We start from the raw sequence: 23,798 nt of genomic DNA on the forward strand, positions 1-23,798 counted from the left end.
ATCTGCAAAATGGAAGAAAATATTTCTGTCAGGGTGGTGTAGGGAAGGACACGGATGCGGACTTCAAAAAGCAAACTAGATTTATTTTACAATAACAAAGTAACAAACAAAAGGCGCGGCTGAGCCGGATAACAAAGAAACTTAAACTGTGGAATCAAATGAAACATTAACAAGACTAGGAACAAAAAAAAAAAACAACTTAGCATGGCATGGATAAATACTTAACTTTGAAACACTTGACATGGCGTGATGGTGCATAAGTATGGTGCAAGGATCTCACAAAAACTGAAGGCAAATAGGGAACTGAAGTACTGTGGGGAACTGATGAGTGCAGCTGATGGAAATGAGTGCAGGTGACGTGAATGAAATTAATTGCAGGGAAACTAAAACATGGGAAAACTAAGAACTAAACTAAGACATGACTAAAACGTGACCTAAAAACATAGTCCCATGGCAATTTCAAGAAAATTGTGCAACACTGGTATCCAGTGGAAGTAAAGTAGTTCCTGTAAAGTAATACAGTTCTATTGTGCAACAAAAGTGAATATGCATGTTAAAAAACATAACCGTGCTTGTAACCCCAACTCTAAAGGTGTGCTGCCCCACACGTGTGACAAGTTATTTACGCGTCATTACGGCAACTGCCAGAGATGACAACTGAAACAGTCCTTATCATGCTCAGCACTGACATCTCTAAACAGCGTTGCACAATGCAACTTCTCAACTGTTGTCCCAGCTATTGTATTGTGTGTCCATTTATCACAGATTGAAGACATGTAGACAAATAGACAAACTCCTAAAGTAAAAAACTAAAGGTGGGAAACTTTGAGAAAACACAAGGTCGATGGGGACAAAGTTGTTCCATTCTGTCTCGTTATACAGTGAACAACATGATCACATATGATGTGCTGGAAATGATAAAGAGATATTGGTGAATATTGGTCCTGGTGTATGATCTAAATTAAGTCATGTTGATGCAGAACCATGGTCTTTAACTCATTTTCTCCCAGAAAGTCACAGAAACACTATGTGTCTCGTGTAGGTTTAATCGCTGCAGCCTCATCTGACTATACGTTAGCTCCACCCTTGTTATCTGTTCCTTTGCTATCCTGTTTAAGAGTTTGAACGTTGAAAGCAACTCAACAATCACCACTTAACCTCGTTTTTAAAACAAATTTTTTAAAGAACCAAAACAAATTTTTAGCACGACAGAAATCTGCATTAGATTTATGTGAACAAAACTATTTTGTTATAAAAATATTGTACCTAAAATAGTTTTGATTCAGTCAGCCTCATACACTCAAACACTGCGAACATACAAAGGAGAGTTCCATGGGAATGCAACAGGAAAAGCCGTTTTTTTTTCTCAAATTACTCAGTACTGGCAGATGTTTCTGCACAGATGTTCATTATGGAGTATAGTGAACAGAAAACCCTCAAAAGCCAGAAGCCTAAGATGACGTACATACCGCTCACCCTCAAACATGCACTCAAATGCCTATACTCACACAACAAAATCAGTTCAGGCACAGTAGGGTGAGGCTTGATCCCCCTCCACCACATTTGACAAAAATGTGAGTGTGCGTGAGGCACAAAGGGGGCAGGGGGACAGCCGAACAGTGTCACTGGAATCTCAGAGAAAGAACCTCCAAATTTCACGTACTCAGACCGGGGGGGAAAAAAAACGCTGATTTATGTAAAGAAATTGAGAGATGATTCAGAGCAGGAATATGTAATAGTATAAGAGTTCAGGGAGAGCTGGAAACTTTCAGAGGATTAGTGACGCTGTAAAAGGAAGGGTGGACGCATTGCACATGAACAACAACAGCACAAGCTCTCTGTATCTGCTCACTAACGGTCAGCCACGGCTGGAGGTAAGTTCCTCTATACGGCATGCTGTCCTGCTTTGCACAGAGCTGATTTTTATTAGATTTGAATACACTTGTGAGGAGAGATGTGGTGGAAAGATGTTTTAAATGAACCAGAAACAAGATAGGGAAATAAGTCACTAATAGTAAGGGAACATTAAGTAGAATACTTTGTTCATATATTATACTTGTGTTTTAAAAATATGGTAGTTTGTAGCTAAACGAACATTGAAGCGTTTTCATGTGTAAACTTCTTTCCAGCATACAGGATTTTTAATAGTTTTACCATGAACTGAATTTTTTGTCATGGTTATATATTTTAGTTCTGATCCTGCCGGTTCTGATTGTTCTATCAATGGGTGAGGGAAAAATCGGAGTAATTATTGTTGAACTGGAAATGTTTTGTCCAGCACACAGTAATGTGAGGACACATGGTTTAGCTGTCATTCTAAAAAGAGCATGATCAAAATCATACTTGTGATGAGTCGTAGCTCAAACAGATAAAATCAGAACTGATCTTATGTTTGGGAGTTGTGATGCAACTGAAGTCGCTCATATCCTGTGTGCTTTTTCCATGTTGTAATGCTTTGTACCATGCCAAATGCAAATAAGGAAGTATACTCAGATAACACATTTCTCACGGCACATATTCCTTTAATGTTTTTGGCTTTTGAGTCATTTGAAACCCACCCTTGACTTAGGTCTGACATCTGCAGAGCCATGCACGTAGAAATAATAAAAAAAAAGGGAAGTACTGGTACTAACGAAACTACTGGGTGTTGAACCACAAAATCTTAAATGAGGAACGTTCATACTATGAATGTAATAATGTTTTTAAAATGATTCAAATGTTTGCTGACCTCTCCAAGCAAGGACCCAGCAGAACAACCCTTTAATTGAAAGCAGAAGGGTATAAAATGTACTGCAAATGTGAACAGCTGTGAGTTACCAGGATGCATTTTATGACCCATCTTTGATGTGCAGAAAGAAAGAAACAAAGAAGGAAAGAAAGAGGGAAAGAGAGAAACAAAGAAAGAAAGAAAAATGTTTTACCTCCGCAGCTGAAGCTCAGAGGAGCCTCTTTAGAAAGTTACTTCCTTTGAAAGACTCTTTCTGCACCCTAATACGTCCCAGCCTTTCAGAAACTACTCACGTATGCCAGCCTTAAGTTTCCAGAGTGGATTTGCATGGAGAAGCTTGTCTTTATGTTGGGCTGAGCTTCCAGCTGTAATGTTGAGATATAGACAAAAAACACAGAAATATTTCTTGTAGAGGCAAACTCTATTATGATCTTCTTTGTACTTTAGAGATTTGCTTCCCCAATTTTTAGTGCCAAAGGCCTGCTAAGCACTGGGGGCAATGGTCTTGCCCACAGGCAACACTGAATCGATTTATAAAATTGTCCCTTTCAGGCATAAAAAGTACAATGCTGAGGCTACACTGTTACTAATTACAGTTTTCCTGAGGTATAATTGCTTTGTTATGTCAGGGATTTAAAGTGCAGCGTATCCTTTTCTGGCATAGAAATGAGAAAACAGAGTTGTTCACAGAGAACTCCCAATTATTGTTTCCATGGAGGAAAGCAGTTCTCTCCATTTTCCCTAATGAATGTTCACTGAGCAGTTCAGCTTCCTTCAAAAGTGAGCCATCACAATTTGAAACTTAAGGAATTATCTTCCCTTTTACACCTTTTTACCAGAACGTTCTTTCATCAGAAAGCTTTTACATAAGGTGTTTGCACAAACTTGCACAAAGCTTGGTATCGACGTTTTGAGATAGTTTCTGGTATTTCCAAATTCCCTCTTCCTTCAGATATGTTTGGAGTTCAATACTGAGAGAGACAGCAACCACAAATAATGAAATCCAAGCGACAATTGCTCACTAAAAATTTTAAAAGTGCTGTTTTTGCATTTATCCAGTCCTGCTTTCATTCTGCAAATACCAGGTCAACTAAATAGCTTAATTTGATAAAAAAAAATGAACTCCTTGCAATCTGCAGCAGATGTCTTTATTCTTGTATACACTTGGTAAGGGTGCTGCAATTCAGTTTTTCTATTCCCAATCCTGTTCAAACTGTTAACTGTGTTTTCATACATTTGTGGCAGATCTATTAACTACTTTATAATGTCCACATCTAGCAAAGGTAAAGAGCCTTTTGAGTTGTCACAATTAAGGGATGGGCAGATATGAATCTCTGTAATCTTTAGTAATCTTTTTAATGACAGAAAGCTATATTTTCTTTATTAAATTTCTTTAATGCTACTCTTTTCTCTGTAGGACCTTTTCACATTTGCTCTGCTGTCATCCAGCAGCAAGTTACAGTTTATAAAGCAACAGTGAGATTTCTTTTAACGATAGACACAATTGTCCTTTAGGAATCGTACTGTATATGTTACATTATCAGACCCTTGCAATAACAGTCCAAGCTGGGCATATTCCAAGATAAAAATGCCAGGATCCATCGGCCTCAAATTCTGAAAAAGTGGTTCAGGGAATATGAGACACCCTTTTCACGCATGGATTGGCCACCACAGAGACCAGACTCTAACCTAATTTCTAGCATTTGAACAAATTTAACCTCATTTGTAGCAGCATCATGTGAGGGGAAATCACAAGGTCTCTGTGTTCAGTTTAAGATGTTTTGAGATTTATAAACCAAGTGTTTATAAGATTACTTAAGCAGGCCTGAATCTGTGTTCAAATATGAATTCAACATTTTCTCTCAGAATTGAGGCCCCTGTTGAAGTGAATGTATTCCCTGGAGATATTAACTGACTTGTAAAATTCGATAAACAAGAAGTATTAGTGGGCTACACCTGCACAGACTAAAATCAACATTTAGGACTCCCTGACAGTAACATACCAAATTCCTTTCCTAAATTTCTGATGTAACACTTTTAACCAACCCTTCTGTTTCTTCTATTATAGGACAATAATGGACCTGCCATTGCCTCATCACGTGCTCCTACTTCTCTGCTCCCTAAATGCTGTTGTTTGGGCGTGTCCTAATGGATGCAATTGTGTTGAAACCAAAGTCTACTGCAAAGGCCTCTCTGACTTCCCCTTGCTTCTGTCCTCATTTACTACTGAGGTCTACTTGTTGGAATGCAGTTTTTCCTCTCTGAAACCAGAGGACCTCACTGATTTCTCTAATGCTCTTAGCAGCTTTCTAATTAAAGACACTGTTTTGAGGGAAGTGCACCCTGGCACATTTGATTCCTCTCTAAACATGGGGACCTTAAGGATTTCTGGCACTGAACTAATGGATCTTCCTGAAGCCTTGTTCCAAAATCTTCAGAAGCTGCAAACTCTGCATCTGATTTCAAACAAGCTCTCAGTAATGCGGCCTCAGTGGTTCTCCCCGTTGAAAAAGCTGAAATGGCTTGACCTCAGTAAGAACCTTTTCACTTCTTTGCCAGTGGAAACTTTTCATCCTCTCTCCAAGCTGGAGTACCTTTCCCTTTCTGGAAACAATATCAGTCAACTACCTAGAGAGACATTCAAGGATCTTTCTGTGCTGAAAATCTTACGCCTTAACAAAAACATGCTACAGGAGCTCCCTGTCGGTAGTTTAGATGATCTTGTAAACCTGGAGGAACTGTCTTTACAAGAGAATCAAATCACTCACCTCAACCATGACATCTTCTTCAAGAATCTGAAGCTCCAGAAGCTGTTCCTCTCCAAGAACAGGTTGACTTCTCTTCCACAAGGGATCTTGTTAAACCTGCCACTCCTTTCCCAGATCTCCCTGTATGAAAACCAGCTGACAAGTCTGAATCCAGGGGTGTTTGGGTCCATGGCCCTACAGGAGTTGTGGTTGTATGGCAACAAGCTGAGCCGTGTAGATGACGACACGTTCAGGAACCTGACACAGCTGCGTCTCCTAGTACTCAGCCACAACCAGATCAACTATGTATCCACTCATGCATTTAGAGGTTTGGAGCAGCTAGGAGAAGTATCACTGCACACTAATCTGCTCACAATTCTGCAGGAGGGTACTTTCCATGAGCTACCCAATGTAGTCAACATTTCCTTAGAAAACAACTTCATCAAATCACTGCCTTTGGGTTTCCTCCAGGGTCTGCACCACCTGGGAGAGATAGACCTGCAAAACAATTCCCTGCATCACCTGCCACAGCAGAGCCTAGATTCCCTCACTGCTGCAAATAGGGTCCTTCTGCAGAAGAACCCCTGGAGGTGTGACAAGGATATTTTGCCTCTTCGGAATTGGCTGAGACAGCACCCATCTAAGGCCAACCAAACCCTAGTGTTGTGTGATACTCCTTTCAGTCTGTCTGGTGAGATGATTGCATTACTGACAGACGACAGCCTGATGCCTCTCAGCTCTACTGAAGAGCCTGTTTTGACTTCGACGGAGAAGAGGAGGAGACCCAATACATCTCCACCCAAACGGAGCACCCCCTCAACTGCTATCAAGACCACAACCGTCCCAGGGAATGAAGAGGTGACCAGCAGTGGACAAGGGGATGGTGGAATGGTTTCTAAAGATATCTCAATCATTTTAATTGCCATCGCAGTAGTATCCACTGTCATTATCACTGGTGTCGTCATCAGCTGTGTGTGCTGGAGAAGGAACAAGAGAGGCAAAGGAAACATAGACCGCAGGAATAAGAACTCTGTGCTGTAGATGAGAACTCACAATATGAGAAAGCCAGGAACAGTTCGAGCCAAGGGAAATGGTTCAATGACTGTCGTTTACTTCAAAAATAGCAACGTTGGTTTTAGAGCCTCAATATCATTAGAAAAAAACAATCAATTCATTAGTTTTCAGTTTTCAACAGATCTAGAGTACCAGAAAGTATTTCTAGTCAATTATTCCATTAAAAGAGGAGCGACGACTCACCCACTAAGTTAAAAAAAAAAAAAAAAAAAAAAATTCTCATCTCATAGCCAAGCTGGACTTTTTTATGAATGGAAACTCAATGAAGTGAAGCAGTGAGCCTCTTTTAGTGATTTGAAGCTGGCCTTTTATTTTTTCTGTTTTACTTACAGCAGTTTGATAATGACTTTTGTACTAACTGCAATTTACTGTTTTGACAAAAGGTTTACGTAGTACAAATACTGTACCATCCACTATAACACAATGCTATGCAAAATGTCTCTGTACACTTAATAAAAGTACATTTGTTCTTCACAACCTTATATCATGTTTATTATTATGTTATGATAAACTGAATCTGACAGCATTTGATCCTTCTGTTTACATATTTTGCATAGAATTCATAGACCATAGCTTGCAAATATGAGTACAAAGTTTGAATTATTTGCATTACTCCAACAAACTCCATTTTGCAACTGCAAAAGGTACACATTTACACATTAAATAAATAGCATACACCTATAGCATGAAAAATATCATTAATACAGCATGTTGCAACTGATCTTTTAAAGCTTCATGTGAATATTCAAAAACAAAATAATAATAATAATAATAATAATAATATATATATATATATATATATATATATATATATATATATATATATATATATATATATATATATATATATATATATATATATATATATATATGTGTGTGTATTATGAGCCAATTAAAACCATGGGAGAAAAAATATTATGCAAAGGAAAAATGAGCGAATGACATAAATTCAAGGAAAACTGTGTCGGTGTAAAAGGTGAGAATTAACACAGTAATGTACCTTACACTCCTTTTCCAGTTATCACTTAAATCAACCAATAATCCAGCTGTGGAAATTGCTGACATCCTTAATATATCTTAACAACCAACCATTTGATGCTCTTTGTAACATCCAAACAGATCCTCTGATCTGTCTGATCAGAGCAACTCTAAAAGGCCAGTTCTTTTCCTACATTGTTGACAAACGGTATTTTTGTTGTAATAGTACTTCTGTACAGCAATGGCTTTTTCCAGGGCATGCAATTTTGTGTAAACTCCTTCCGTTTATGTGACACCAGTAAGAATTACCTGCATACTCAGGCATAAAATGCATGCATTTATAGTGATTTCTATGTCTTTAAATGGTCCGCTCATGCCTGAACTGACTTAAAATGAAATTATGAAAATTACACTGTTTCAGAGAATACGTAGTTTCACTCGTTTCAAATCTCATTCCACAAGATCTCATCCCTGTCAGTTGCATTTTATTGCCATCTAGTGGAAAGAAGACAGAATGATGTTAGAAAATATTTGGACTGGTCCTTTCCAGCACTGCCTGCAATTGCATAGACAGGTAAAAACAAATTAGCCATAGTTGTGTCCCCTTGCTGTGAGAAGCAGTCTTGTTTCTTCTTCTTTTAATAGCCCTTTTCTCATAAGATAATGCAGGCATGCTTAAGGAGTTGGTGGTAAACGTTAAATTAAGGGAAATTTAAATATAAAAGTTCAATACAATCTTTATACACTCAACCTTTTGCTGTATAGCACAACATAAGACACTACTGAGATGTGCTTTTATCATACATTTTACAACGCTTCTACTCCTTTATGTATAAATGCGGTGGACGAAACATTGGAAACACGTTTTGATATTGTATCCAGTAGTTCACATCAACACCATTGCACTTGCCCTGATAATAAATCTGTGCCTAACACCTTTTATGATGTTGTTCAAACCTGAATCTTAGTGTCTTCATGAAAGTAAAACAGTTGCTGAGCTTGTATTGACCTGCCATAGATTTTACATGTGTAAACTGACTGGTGCTCAGAGAACAACCTTTCTCTGAACACCAAGAAAACCAGAGAGGTCATCATCGATTTCAGGAGGCACAGCACTGGTACAGCCCCCCTTTACATCAATGGTGAGCGCGTGGAACAGGTCTACACGTTTAATTACCTCAGCGTCCTCATCTCTGACAACAATTCCTGGTCAGAGAACATCACAGCCATCATCAAGAGGGCTCGGCAGCGGCTACACTTCCTGAGAGTTCTCAGGAAGCACAACCTCAACTCCAACCTGCTGCTGACCTTCTATCGTTCATCAATCGAGAGCCTGCTGACATACTGTATCACAGTATGGTTAGGCAGCTCCACCGCCGGTGACAGGGGGAGGCTACATAGAGTCGTCAAGGCAGCAAAGAAGATCATCGGCTGCCCTCTCCCCTCCCTGATGGACATTTACACCTCCCGCTGCCTCAGCAGAGCCATGGCAATCTCCAACGACAGCTCCCACCCTGGCTCTGCACTGTTTGACCTGTTGCCCTCAGGGCGGCGCTACAGGAATATCAGAACAAGGACAAGCAGTTTCAAAAACAGCTTTTTCCCTAAAGCTATAACCACTCTCAATTCTGACATACACTGATCGTCCCTTTGGACAATCCCTATTCTTGTGCAACATTCAAAAATTATGACCAAACACTGTTGTGTGCAATATATCCACATACTTGAACCTACTAACACCTTATTTTATCTTTTATCTATTACCACTAACACCATGTTTTTATTTGATTTATTTTATCTTATTACCGTAAAAAAAAAACTGTGTATCTTACACCCTTCCCTTTTTTACATTGCTTATATATTTTTTATATACTCTTTGCACTGTTTTTGGTGGCTTTAAATTTTGTTGTACCATGTATAATGACAATAAAGGCATTCTGATTCTGATTCTGATTCTGAAGGAGCCGCTGAATGTAAAATATGCAGGAATGGCAGAAGGCACTGTTTTTGCCAAAAGAACTGTTGAAAAAATGTTAGAGGCTACAAAAGTCAAGAAAATTTTATTTTTATTTTTAATCTTGGTGTCATGCTGCAGAGATGTGCAGTAACTGCTGCCCCTGCTCTTATCTCAAACTACAGAAGTGTCTTACACCACGCCTCTTGTGCCGTGCAGCCCATTTCAGGTCAACTGGCTGATTTCACAAGATAACTGATGAGACTACGCTTGTTTGTCTTATTCACTGCTCCGTCCCTGGAGAAGAAATTATCAGGTAAGGAAATTGTATTTCTCTCCTTTGTTTGTTTTTGACAACAGAGACAATGGATAGTTTGAAATAACATGAACAACATCAACATGAAATTAATCTCTTCAGTTAAATACAAATTACAAAATTGTTTTCTTTTTTCTAGAGAATGAGAATGTCAAGATGGGAGATCACTGCGTTTTTCCTGGCCTTACTGGTTGACTTTTCATTGGCACAAACGGAAAAAAAAGACAATCAGGATGTTTTTGGTGAAGCTATAACAGAAATCCCACAATCTCCGAGACCTGGTGTGACAGAGTTTTTTTTTGTGGATAGTAAGATTAAAACTGTCCCTAAAGGAGCCTTTTCTGAAAACCCACAGCTGGAGAAGGTGGAGCTCATGAACACTAACACACTGTCTGTTGAACTGGGAGCTTTTGAAGGTTTGGTAAAGCTCATAAGCATTGAGATCTCCAACAACCCGTTAATGTCACTCCCAGTGGGAATCTTTAAGGACACCAGCAATCTGGAGGTAGTTATTATAAAGTTTAACAAGCTCCATAGACTTGAAAACAACTTGTTTGAAGACCTTAAAAAATTAAGAATACTCCAGGTCCACGGAAATGAAATTGAATTAATTGAAGACCAGGCGTTTGATGGTCTTAATAACCTTGAAATGCTCAATTTAGGTAAAAACAATCTCACATCTGTATCAACTGAGTGGTTCTCAAACCTGAATAAGTTGAAGACGCTACGGCTTTATGAAAATCAGCTGACAACCATTCCTGAGGATCTATTTACGAACTTACCAAACTTAGAGGAAATTGGTTTGCAATTTAATAAATTAACCACATTGTCACCCAATCAATTTCCACATAAAGACAAACTAATGAAGCTATTTTTGGACAACAATTTTCTGACAACTTTACCTGAAGAATACTTTGTTGGCTTCCCCAAGCTTAAAACACTGACCCTACAGAAGAACAAGTTAAGAAGTCTGCCCCCAGTGCTTTTTGGAGAAATGCCTAAACTGACGGAATTAAGCCTTCAACAAAACAATCTAAGCACCCTTCCTAAAAGAATATTCAGTCCCCTGAAGAAAATCAAGAAACTAGATCTCTCGAAAAATGACTTTGTGACTTTGTCTGCTGATTACTTTGATGGCCCGGAGAAGCTCACAGAGCTGAATCTACAGAACAACAAGATACAACTTCTTGATTCACTTGTGTTTGAAAATCTGCAGTCACTGAGCACACTCAAGCTTGCGCGCAACAACCTACAAACACTTCCTGGGGATATTTTTGAGCCTTTAGCCAAATTGAAAAAACTCGACCTCAGTAACAACCCCTGGAACTGTGACTGTAATCTGACTGATCTTCACTCATGGATGAAGGCAAACTTTGCCAAGCTCTCATCTGCTGTGCTCTGTGAGTATCCGGAACACCTGAAAGGTCAGGAAATCAAAACATTAACCGAGGATCAGTTGATTTGTCCAACCCTTCCACCCACAACCTCAATTCTAACGACACTCCCAACCACAGAACCAACAACCACCATCACCACTACCATAGCACCTCCCACAACAACAACAACAACCACCACCACACTCCAAACCACACAACCAATCACCACCCTTACCACTACAACGCCAACAACCACTTTGCCCACGACAGTGACAACAGCCACCACTATAGCTACCACAATACCGACAACCACACCCACAACAACCACGACCACAGCTATGACCACAACACCCATTGTGACTACCGTTCCAACCACCACCACAACAACTACACCCATGACCACTATGACCACAGCTATGACCACAACACCCATTGTGACTACCGTTCCAACCACCACCACAACAACTACACCCATGACCACTATGACCACAGCTATGACCACAACACCCATTGTGACTACCAGTCCAACCACCACCACCAGAACAACAACTACACCCATGACCACTATGACCACAACACCCATTGTGACTACCCTTCCAGCCACAACCACCACCACCATCACGACAATTGCACCCACAACCATAATGACAACAATTACAAGCACCACTACGACCACAACAACAACTGCACTCACAACTACTTTATCCACCACAACAACAAGTACACCAACAACCACAATGACCACCACTACACCTACAACAGCTATGCCCACAACTACCATGCTCAGCTCAACCCCTCCAACAACCACCCAAATTGCAGCACCTCCTCCATCAACTCTTTCAGTGAGCTTCCCCTGTTCCTTTGAGACAGGTGCTCCAGAGTCAGGACCCTCCTACCTGCATCAGACCAGTATAAAAATTCAGCAGTGCAAATCTCGAATGACGATCTACATTGCACTGCTGCTAGTAGAGATTACCTGCACAATGGTGCTAGCTAAGTTCACTTTCTCTCTTTACCGCCTGCTTCAACACAGAGAGAGGGTCAAACACAGGATTAAACTAACCCACTTCTCCTACAGGAGAGAGGTCATCCTGAGGCCTGTGCAAGAGACAGAGACTCGAGGACTTTAAACGAGGACTTTCATCAGTGTCATTGCTGGTAGAGGTTATATGATCTGTCAAGGCATCCTTAAACCTGCTATAACCAATCTCTAGAATTTGTTGGTAGAGGAAACATGTCGAGGGTTTTATTCTTGTTGTTTGTGTAGCTCATTGTTGAAAAAGAAAAAGATTATTTTCTTCACTGTGGTCGTTCACTGTGGCTGTTCGTTTATTTTCCGTTTTTACTCATAATACACAAAAGACACAACAGAAAATCTTTGCATATATATCCCTCATTAGGAACAGTATTTATACACAGCATTTATTTTTTTTAAACACGAAGCAGTCATCTTGTTGTCAATTGAGACGGGCTGCAATTTTTGCCTTTCAAAATTCATATTTTGTCAATTTTGGTTTGCTTAATAAAATGCTTTAATTGATTGTGGAATATTGTGCGTCTCTATTTTATCATTGTCTTACAGACCAGGTTGTGACAAAGACAATGCTTTGAAGTTGTATTGCACATCCAGAACCGTCAATGAAAGAGACTGAATGAAAGTTACGCAACTTTATCTTGCCAGATTTACCCAAAGGCTAAATGGCAAAACAAACACATAGACAGAGAGAGAGATGACTCATTTACACCAGATGTGGGTGTTCTGATACTGGAGAGATGACGAAAAAGAAACTACAACACAATGGATAGAATGTCAACATGAATCCTCTTTCAGAATCAATTTTCAAACCAGCCACAATCCAACAAGAAGAAAGATGTTCGGTGCTAATGAAACACAAGATGACGATAAACACATAGAGCTGTGGCTCTTATTATCATTCAACTCTGAATTGCTGTGTAGTGTGTTGTACATTTAAGTTATCTAGTTGATCACTCTATCAGCAGGTAAACAATCCTATAATATAACAGTATTCCGCAACCTTTATTGTTTTATTCATTTTGCTGAGCGGATAGCGTCAAATTTAAATGTGTGTATATAAAGCACTACAATCAGCTTTTACTGTACATACCCTCAAGTGTATTAAAACTATTCTGAAAAAAAATGAGGACAGAGGAAAAGACCTTGGTGTAGTCACTGGAGGCTATGGTTGTTCCCATAATAATATGCAAGCACGCCAACACATGATTAATGCAGTTAGTTTGTTTGTTTTATTTGGTAAACATTAAAATGATATACTGCATTTGTTCAGAAGCAGAATGAACGTGTCTATGTTTTCTATATTCTATTTTTGTGGAAACTTTGTTTTATCCATCCAATTTATAAGTAAAACGAGCTTTTCGACACCCAGCTCGTCATCTCATTTCTCAATCTGCACAGACGCAATTACTCAATGCAACTGTTCTATTTGCCTCTTATTTCCTTCCACCAGAGAGGCGAACAAAGCAGGCAAGGAATGACACAAGGGGAGAGAAGGTTGAGGTGAGAGGCATTCAACATAATCCGACATCCTTGCTTCAGAGCATCATTTTAAATCAGTGTCAATTAAAACACAACTGCGTCATCAAACCATTGTTTGGTTGCAGCCTTAGACTTTATTCAATTATTTTTGTCAGATGAAATCTGTTTGTGAAAGAGCAGATATTGACCTGATTTAAACTGTAGGATGCCAAATTAACTTTTGCATGAAACTTTCAATTATTCCTCATTTACTGATTGCTTCTACTTTCCCCTGTTGTTTGGTTAAGTTTGGGCATTTAAACTGCTTGTTGTGTTTAGAATGCCTTAAGACAGACTCAGTCACAATGTCTGTCTACTGCATGAGAGAAATATCCATAATCTATTTCAAAGGGTGACAAGTCCCACCCAATATGCAAAAGATACAAAATGTTTCACAGATATGAGGAAAAACCTCATATTGAAATGCAGTACTTTGAAAGTTAAGTGAAAATGAAGTGCATTTGCAGATTGTCTTCATCTGCACAATTGCGTTAGTTTTTAATGTCAGCTGAAAACTCTGTTTTAGAGTCTGAGTGAAGCTAATTCTAACTAAAAATAGTTTGGATCAGAACACATGCAAAAAGACTAAACTGTGGAGTCAGATGGTTTGACACTCAAATATTTAGATACTCCAAAAATAATCTGATAGAAAAGCTTTGTGTAGCATTACATAAAATGCTAAATATTACATTGTACCATGCTCGTAAAATCTTCTTTTTGCTGTAAAATGTGTCTAAAAACTAAAATTTTGTTACACTAAAACTGTGCGCTGAATATAACAATAATGTTTAAAAGCAACCTTTCTAGTCGTCTGTCTTCACTGAGATTTGGCTCAACACAGTTAGCACACGGGAAAAGTATCCTTTAATTAGATTCAGAGAAAAAGCCAAATGAGCTCAGAAACCTTATTCTATGACGAGCTGTCAGATACTGTTGCTTTTTTTCCTCCACAGGGACAAAATGTCATTTTCCAGCAAAATAAACAATTTCATCTTTTCCTAAAACTGAGCAGAAGTCTTGGACTGGGATTTGTGTTTGGAGGGGTTGCCTCCTTGACAGTGAGAGATTAAATACATTAATTAGACTTTGACAGTGGAATGGGATTAAAACAGTAGGTCAGACTCATTAACCCATTTGCGATAACATGTGTGCTAGTTTATTGTACAAACTCTGTGCCTTACCCTATAATTGAGTTTTTAGCTTTAAGAGAAGACCCTAATGACCATAAAAATGAACTATGACATAAACTATAATTTAGGGTTTTTTAAATTTACACCCCATGAACCATTTCAACCTTTTGCCCTTTTTGTTAAAAACTATTAGCTCCTGCAGTACATTGTTCAGAGCCCTGAAAGCTCAACATAAGTAAGCTGATAGGGCAAAATGATGAAAAAAAGTTTTTTCCCATTTTTAATGACTAATCTTAACTTCACTGAATTGATAGTCGAACATGTGTAGTGTGCCACATACCAAACTATAGCTAAACAAGTATGTAATTACAATATGTCGGATCAATAAAGCTGTTTATGAATTATTTTCTCTTCCGTTCTACTGTCATAAGAACACATTTTCTTAATTACTTTTCTCTTGTGGCAGTGAAACATTCTGACTTTGATACAGACAGAAACAGCAGAGACAGGCTTTTTCTTTCTTTTTCTTCATGTCCCAATCTCTGTATCCTATAAAGACATAAAATAAAGACATATTCTTCATTGAGATCTTTCGCTGTCTTTTTTAAAATTTTCATGCCATTTTGTGTCAGAAGTACAAATTTCCCATCAACTGAAAATCTTAGCAGAATCTTAGATTCCATCAAGAAAACACACAAGTAATAGTAATATATGGTATCGAATGAAGCACTGGAAACCTCCGACCTTCTGTGAACAGTTATCTCAACTACAAACCTTGTCTCTTGCTGTGCATAAAGGAAGTTGGATAATATGAAGAAGCAGAGACAAATCTCTTCCACTAGAGGGCACTTCATGTATTGGATAAAACAGTGACTTAAAAACACATTCAACACTTTCACATCTTAATATCCTTGCCCATATTAAATAGGAGGAGCCTACTTTAATACAAAAAAAGTGTCATGGAGATTTAAACAAAATAGAAAAATATTTACATGTAATGTGATCTAAGTTAAAACTATTTCATACATAGAAAGCACAATTCAATCTGGAGTTACAGAAGCCTGTTCTTTAAAAGAAGGAAACACTATGAAGTCGTGATGCACAGCTGGAATAGTGAGTGAAAGAGACTGAATGAGGCTAACATAGCTTTGCTTTATCCGATTTACTTCAAGGCTACATGTTCAAACAAACAATGGGACGGAGATGATTTAGTTACATAAGATGTCTTCTGATGCTGGAGGGATGATGAATAAGAAACCATTTCAAAATGCATAGAAAGTAACCATAAATCCTTTATTTATATCAGTTTGTTAATCACATAAAACACCTCTTAAATAATCATGAGGAGCAAAATCAGACCAGCAAAAATCCAACAAGAGGACAGAGGTTTGGCTCTGATGAGATACAAGACGACAACAAACACTGAGTTGGCTCTGAATAATTCACTCAGCTCTGATTTTCTGTCGTACATTTAACTTTTGTTAAAGTTGCATCACAAAGCATATCTCGCCTCTCCTTGTAGTGAGCAGTCTAACATCTGTGAATTTTACGTGATGTATTTTAGTGTGCGTCTGTCAATTACAGGTGATGCAGCTTTTAGGTTTTATTGATGGTCTGAAAGAGACAACAAAACAAAACTTCCACGATTGTTTAAGTTAATTTTCTGAAATAAAGGCATTCAAATTCAAACATGAGTTTAAAAACCACTGGAATTAACTCATACACCAACATAAACATTTACAGTGTAGAAGATTTGATCTTTTCCACCATGAAATATCTACAAGAATACAGAGGAGAAGACAATGAAATCCCAATGTCTCTTGGGCTGCTCTGTGGACAGCTCCCTCATCATAGGGGCCGGTTCTTATGTGCCAGCACAAGTGATACGCTAGGATCCCGATGAAATAGACCTTCACTGAGGTCTACAGCAATTCCAACAATGTTTGAGCATGCACCCCAATATATATTTCATTAGGAAATAGAAAGAGGATTTAAAATATTTTTATCTCGACTCCATGACAAAGTGGATGACATATTTAAGTGTATGAAAAACCAAAACTGCTACTCGCTATTAGTTCTGAACAGGCATTAAACTCAAACTAGCCAACCTATGCCATCTATCTCTAACAAATAACTAACTGTTCAGCCTTCATCATGAAGCAACATCTTCCCTAAATGTCAGCATTTGTTTAACTTTGGGACACAACTTTAATTACGGAGAAATATGAGAAAAATGACTGATTTTGTTCGAAAAGGATCTTGTGCAGAGTGATAAGGAGTTTAGGTTCACCACCAACAGTGGCAGTCTGTCAACAGAGACAGCTGGGATTAATGAATTCTCTGCGGTGACTACTGCTCATATTGTGATTGACACTCTCCATTCCCCATTGGTCTCAGCGTGGATATCTTGACTGCAACAATGACAGGACGTGCCCAGTTGGACAATTTTGCAATGCTGGTAGTCCACAGCTGAGAGGTGACCAAAATGTTGAAGACCTAATGGCGTGTTTGTGATTTCACATATAAGCTGTCAGCTTGGGTATGAACAAACTCAGCTCTGCTCGGTCCGTTAGTCTTCGGGCTGGTCTGAGAACAATCAACCGGAGTCTTCAGTAAACACACCTTCAGTATTTGTCAGAACAGAGAACACAGCTCACTTTTGTATAATTTTGAAAACTTATCTTATATACCTAAAGATGAGTCTCATCATTAACATCGATTTTGGTACCCACCGCAACATCACAAACGTGTTCTCCAGATTTTTTTTGAGGCAGAACTATGGAGAGAGATTTGTCGGTGGTCTCAAAACTACCGACAAATGTGTAAATGATAATCCACCAGTTCCACATACATTACAAATACGTTTCATTATTTACAAATAAATGTATTTCATTTTGTGTCTCACAGTCTGCGTTTTATACAAATACTGTTAAATTCATTAATACTCATTTTAATTTTTATATATACATCATGATTTGGATGTGAAAGTGTACGCATTTGTTTAAAATTTTGTTGCATATATTTGTAAAATCAAAGTTACAACATTAGAATGTATTTATAAATTGGTGCATCTGCATTTGTGGATCACAAGCCTGTTTTCTGTGTATTTTTTTCTGTATTTTTGTTCATTTTCTCTCATGTTTTTTTGGATTTTGAGACTTTCCTTTCGCCTTTCTGCACCTGATCCACACACAAAATGCAGCAGCCCATTCACAAATGTGCCAAGCAAGCGAACGAGCTGCCGCTAGGGGCCGCTGTTGCTAAGTTTCACTGTGGTTGTGGATGGCGGTGCTCCTAGCTTCCAGATAACAGCCCTGCTGCCAGCAACAACCAGACATCGCTCCAGGAGAGCGGCATGGCGGGTGACGGTCAATAGGCGTCATGTTCAAATGGAAATTCGTCTACAGTGAGTAAAAATATAAGGATCTGTGGTTAGTAAAGTTGTGCAATAAACCACAGATTTTACCATGGAAATTGTATAATACAGTATTTCAGTGAGCCTAATTGTTAGCTAACCCCATCGTTTAGCTAGCTAGTCATCACAGTGAAGACTTACCTGGTGTGAAGGAACACAATAGTGTTTTAGCGTTGGTTCTGTGGATGTGTTACATGTCCTAAACTTGTACTGTACATTCATGTGTTATTATTATTGCAAAAAAGACACACACACAATTACGAATTTGTATAATATTGTTTATTAATAATTCATTATTATTAATTAGTTAGATATGCTAGCTAGTTAGGTCTGATGTTAGTAACTAAAGTTAAGACGGTCTATGTTCAACATGAACTTAAATATAAAATATCAAAAATAATTTTTAAGATGATGGTGTTCCAAGAAGTTGAATGTAGGTGGCTCTAATTAAATCAGTTGTACAAACATTTTACAGTTATATTTGTATTATATCTATACGTATAAACTTTTTAACAGTGTAATGTACATTTCAGAATATGGTGGAGACTAGGGCTCAGGCCCTTTCAAGAGTGCTTTCGTCCAACCGTAACACCTCTGTAACTACACCAGTCAGGCCTCCATGTCTCTCAGCTAATACCACCGTGCCTACCACTAACACCACTAGTTCCCCATCCAGCAATAAGAGCATTGCCAGTTCCACTTCTAGAATCAACCAGGCTTTAAAGAGGTAAGACCAAATTTGCAAACAATATACAGTATGGTTTTCCAGATTATTTTCTGTACCCAACAGCACCAATCAAGTTCAATGACGTACTCTCTTGCCTCTAATATGTTTAATTCAAAAACAGAAGCAAAAAAGTGTAAAGGCCGGTTTTGTACCTCTTCCCGGACCATTTCATCCAAGCATACAGACCTCACAGTATATGTCCTGCCATCCTCTTCTTCTGTGACACCTAAGGCTTCAAAAGAACTAGAACTTGTCCGTGCAGGTTTAGGGAAAAGGGTGGTTTCAGTTCCAGAAGAATTCTGTCATGAGGAGGTAATGTAATCATCATTATGATAGATTTAATGTGCTATTCTTGAAGAAGGTATTTCCACTTTGGATTCTGATCTGATTGTATATTTTTGAACACCACGTTAGCTTATTGAGCCTTTATTTTTGTATGTGTTGTTAGATTGTTACACTGTTGGAGGAGGAGTTCCTCAAACTTGTTCAACAAAGCAACAGGTAAAAAATATTTTCTTAAAAGATGTAAAACTGGTTTCAATTGTCAAGTTACTGTCCTTGGCAGTGTTATCAATATCTCTTATAATCTAGGAGGAAGTGGCCAAAGGAAGCTTTCAATAATTCCTATGGACACAGAAGGCTATTCTGGTCGGCAGCTCCGGTCTGTTTCAAACAGTGGGCAAGAACGTTTTGTTTTTGGCGCCCCTACAAGAGGAGATGGACACTGAGCCTCTTCCATATGATGCAGCAGAATTTGCATAAAATGCCACAGGTTCCTTGCATTACCTGTAAAAGCACCATGCCACTGCAAATGCTGGCTCTACATGCCGAAGAATGTCAGCAAACAACAAATGTTAGTTAAGTTTTGTTATTGACTTAATTTCTTACTTTTTTCCCCAACTGTTTCTTACAGTTTCATTAGGGGGAAAAATTCACACATCTAAAAAAATGTAGACCAATCTGTTTATCTAAAGTTGGAGTATTTAGGAGTATACTTTAGTTTTTTTTTGTAGCCTGTTGCGGGGTGCATGGCATAAATCTGTTTTCATTATTAACATTATTATTATGTCTAAATTCTGTCTCCTGTATTTTTTTACTAGGTCTGTCAGTATAAAAGAATGCTTTTATTGCAGGCCAGCTTTTGCGAAAACAAATGACTGAGCCTTGAAACAGAAGAACTGACATGTTGTAAAAAAGACAAAAGTTTAAGACTAATAAACTTGTTTTTATCTTCCTTAATATTGGAAATCAGTTCAAGACCAAAAGGAAGCTGTTCACCTGTTTCTTGAGCAACTGAGGCAACAAGGAGAAAGCCAGCCATCTCTGTTACTGATGTTGGATTCCAGGCGTAATGATGAAGAGCGGGATAGATCCCTGATTTCTTTTTACAAAGAAAGTCATCAAAAGAGCAGATGGGCAGCACCTTTTCGTTGTCGCATTCAAGGTATTAATTTAAATATAACATTATAGATTTAACTTCTTGAACTGAACAATGCATTTTATACAACAGCTTTCTATGAACCCCTCTGTTGGTGTTTACTGTGAAGATCACAACACACTTTTTGTGTGTTTTTTTTCTTTTTCAAACCAGAATACTGAAAGACACAACTGTACAAAGAAAATAATTCCAGGTGATTTGCACAATAAACTTTTTATACCATTTTATAATCTTATAGGGGATGCTGCAATTGGTTCTGGAGTTACAAGACATATCCTGTCATCTACCATCACCAAATTAAAACATAGATTTAAACTTAATTTTGGTTTGTATTTTTTTATATAACATTTTGCCATGAACTTCAGTTATTACTGTTTCTGTTTTCAGGTATTCGTGTATTGTAATTCAATAAAATGTCATGGTCTAACAAGTAAGATATGCAGTGTACTGAAACAAGTGTGTAGATGTAAAATGCTTGTAATTAGTCAGGGAATGCAGCAGAAACTGCAATGTTTGAAGGAGAAATCGACCACCTTGTCCCCAACACGTCAGCAGTGCTGGTTGAGTGTGAATTTTTTCTCATGGCTGGTAGGATGATAGGCCACTCAATCATTAATAATGGTCCTACCCTGTCCGGGCTCAGCCTTGCAGTAGTAAATGCTTTGACAAGAGGGACTAAAGAAACAGCGACGTCGAACCTCAGCCTAGAAGACTGCTCTGACTTAGACCACAGAGAGACCATTCGTCTGGTTAGTATAGCAGGCCATCTATACTACTTGATTCAGCATATATGAAGATTTAGCCTTTTGTAACGTTTCCTGCCCTTTACTGATTTTGACAGGTAATTGATGAATCAGATCAATTCATGAACGTATAATGTTAAATTCATTAAATATGAATATTTACATTCTGTTAATCAGTGAAGATTACAATACATTTAATCATGAATTGTAATGTATTAAATAATGACAATCTCTTGTTACTAATAGCTACTGAAAGAAGAATGGACTGAAGATGAGGCCTCAAGAGTGACAAACTTATGTTTGGAGTCGTCTTACCCATTTCCTACAAAGGAGACAAACAGACTGCTACTGTTCCAACAGTTCCAACTGTAATATTTTAGTATTTATTCTGTTTATATACAAACACACCAAATATTATCTGTTTAATCTACAATGGGCAAGCATGTGTACAGGCTGTCATTTTATTCTTGACACATGTTCATCTAGTTCGGCATCTGTGTAGGGACTGTACATTCCTCGGACAGAAAGGTTGTTTTCAGCCATTCGTCTTAACAGAGTAGCACGAGACACTCCCATCAGACTTGCAATCGTAGTCACAGGCAGCCCAAGGTCAAGAAGATGAGCAAGGTGTTCAGTAGGTATTATTATCTGGGGCCGTCCACTCTCGTTTCTTCTTTCAACTTGAACAACTGGATAAAGGTTCTGGTTGTCTCTATAGCGCTGAATTGTGTTGTGCAGCTCTCTTAGCTTTTGTTTAACGTCCTGGGACACATGAACATTTTGTGACACAGCATCAAGAAAAACAATTTCTTGCCTACATACAAACTCCAGGTAATCAACATCAAGTGTTGTTTGCTGTAAAGCATGTGTCCCCCGGTCACGTAATCTCTCCAGGATGTGTTGCTTTAGCAGCTCCTAGACAATGAACGACAAAAGAGATGCAGTGCATTTATACATAACTGAAATAAGATCATTTATTTAAGAGAATATGAGAACAGCATTTGGTTTGGCTGGTAGCTGGTTTGAGGCTAAATTAAGCTAGGCTGGCCAAGGTGTACATGTTAGTATTAGCACCACCCACTACAACTACACGAGATCGGGATTAATTAGTTAGATCAGGTGTGTTGGGAGCAGGAGGATCACTAAAACATGAAGGACAGTGTGCCGCCAGGACCAGGGTTGAAAAATACTGCAATAGTAACAGCCAAAAACAAATGATGATCAACTAACTGATTTAACTGGAATAAAAGTTTATCTTGGTTACCCATGTGTTGCTAGACAAACTCAAAATAAAGTCAAATTAATCATGAAGCTTATCACAAAACCCAATAAAACCATAAAAATTAGTCAAAAACATACTTCATGTTGGTCAGTTGTTGAAGTTGGTCAATCAGCTCAGCTAAACCAGCTTAACCAATTTTAGCGAATTCCGCTGTATTTTTCAGCAGAGACGGTGTAAATATTTATTAGCTAGGTAAACTGAGAGCAGGGGGTTATTGCACTATACAGGATTTCTCAACTGTGAACAAATAGTTTAACCCTTAAAACAGGAGAGAGTACACCAACAATTTTCCCTTTAGCCAAGTTTGACTTGGTTTAGTTTCTTAAATAAGATGATAAATCCTGTGTTGTGGAATACTCCACTGATCTACTATCAGAGTTCTGTTCTGTTTAAAGTTAGCTAGCTAGCCTACTGTGACTACTAAAACATGGCGTCCACGAAACACGTGACCAGCCCAGAACCAATCAGCATAGCGGGAATGCAACAAGGACTCATGGGAGAGAAAATTTACCCCCAAAATGGGCTATAGACCTTTTTAATGCACTTGTAATGAAGTTGTGATAACACCTGTGCACCTTACTCACCTCCCTTTTCCCTGCTGTGTATCGATATAGTGGTGTTGACCGCGGTACCGTCACTGTGAACGAGAGAGGGTGAGAGGACTATAAATAGTTCTCGTCGCCAGTAATTATATAGGTGATTGGAGCTAGCTGTCTGGAGCACCGCACAGATAGACATCTCTGTTGATCTGGCGTGGCATTCCCCCGCCACCTTCACTACGTTCTCAAAACACAATACACATAAATAGAAAACATACATCCATGTAGGTCCACCATAAGTCAGTGCAAACTCAGATGTCTATCTTGTGAGGGACAGGCGGTGCTTGACGAGGTGTTAGCTGCTGCCGGAAGAGCTAACAGTCAACCAGCTGCAGCTCCAATCACTCTTTTCATTTTATTCACTGGAAAATGCTCACTTCTTTTTTAGCCTTTTTCTTATTCTTATTTATTAACAAATAACAAGAAAACATACTTTATCATCCAAGTATCTTTCTTAATATCTTTTAATTACTGCTACGACTTAGCGTTGGCGAGCTAAATTTAGCTAGCTAAGGAACCATAACGTTAGCCTGTTCAGGCCATGGTTAAAGCCATTGTGGGCGCTTTCCCACCATAGTCCTGTCACTGGGCACAGCTCAATTCTGGGTGGATTTCTGCATGCCCGAGTCTCGTGGTGTGAGCAGTATTGGAGCGGAACTGGAGCGCATTTCATCAAAACTGGCTCCATGCTCCAACTATATTTTGCAGCTCCGCTCCGTTCACATGCTCTGACACAC

At 38.5% G+C, this 23,798-nt stretch overlaps 2 protein-coding genes and 1 long non-coding RNA gene across 3 annotated transcripts; all 3 read left to right on the forward strand.

The window, feature by feature from the left end:
• Nucleotides 1–1,563: 1,563 nt before the first annotated feature.
• Nucleotides 1,564–7,026, forward strand: LOC142400500 (uncharacterized). The gene is made up of 2 exons (XM_075485425.1): nt 1,564–1,874; nt 4,797–7,026. The coding sequence occupies exon 2, from the start codon at nt 4,804–4,806 to the stop codon at nt 6,514–6,516; it is 1,713 nt and encodes a 570-aa protein (XP_075341540.1). The 5' UTR covers nt 1,564–1,874; nt 4,797–4,803; the 3' UTR covers nt 6,517–7,026.
• Nucleotides 7,027–7,441: 415 nt separating this feature from the next.
• Nucleotides 7,442–12,721, forward strand: LOC142400501 (uncharacterized). Its single transcript, XM_075485426.1, has 2 exons — nt 7,442–9,797; nt 9,937–12,721. The coding sequence occupies exon 2, from the start codon at nt 9,940–9,942 to the stop codon at nt 12,301–12,303; it is 2,364 nt and encodes a 787-aa protein (XP_075341541.1). The 5' UTR covers nt 7,442–9,797; nt 9,937–9,939; the 3' UTR covers nt 12,304–12,721.
• Nucleotides 12,722–18,178: 5,457 nt separating this feature from the next.
• Nucleotides 18,179–20,729, forward strand: LOC142399837 (uncharacterized). The gene is made up of 7 exons (XR_012772888.1): nt 18,179–18,263; nt 18,806–18,999; nt 19,121–19,311; nt 19,448–19,500; nt 19,591–19,852; nt 20,252–20,443; nt 20,676–20,729. It is a non-coding gene; the product is annotated as an uncharacterized LOC142399837 (long non-coding RNA).
• Nucleotides 20,730–23,798: the final 3,069 nt, after the last annotated feature.

The sequence above is a fragment of the Odontesthes bonariensis genome, chromosome 15, assembly GCF_027942865.1.
Source record: "Odontesthes bonariensis isolate fOdoBon6 chromosome 15, fOdoBon6.hap1, whole genome shotgun sequence".
Lineage (NCBI taxonomy): Eukaryota > Metazoa > Chordata > Actinopteri > Atheriniformes > Atherinopsidae > Odontesthes > Odontesthes bonariensis.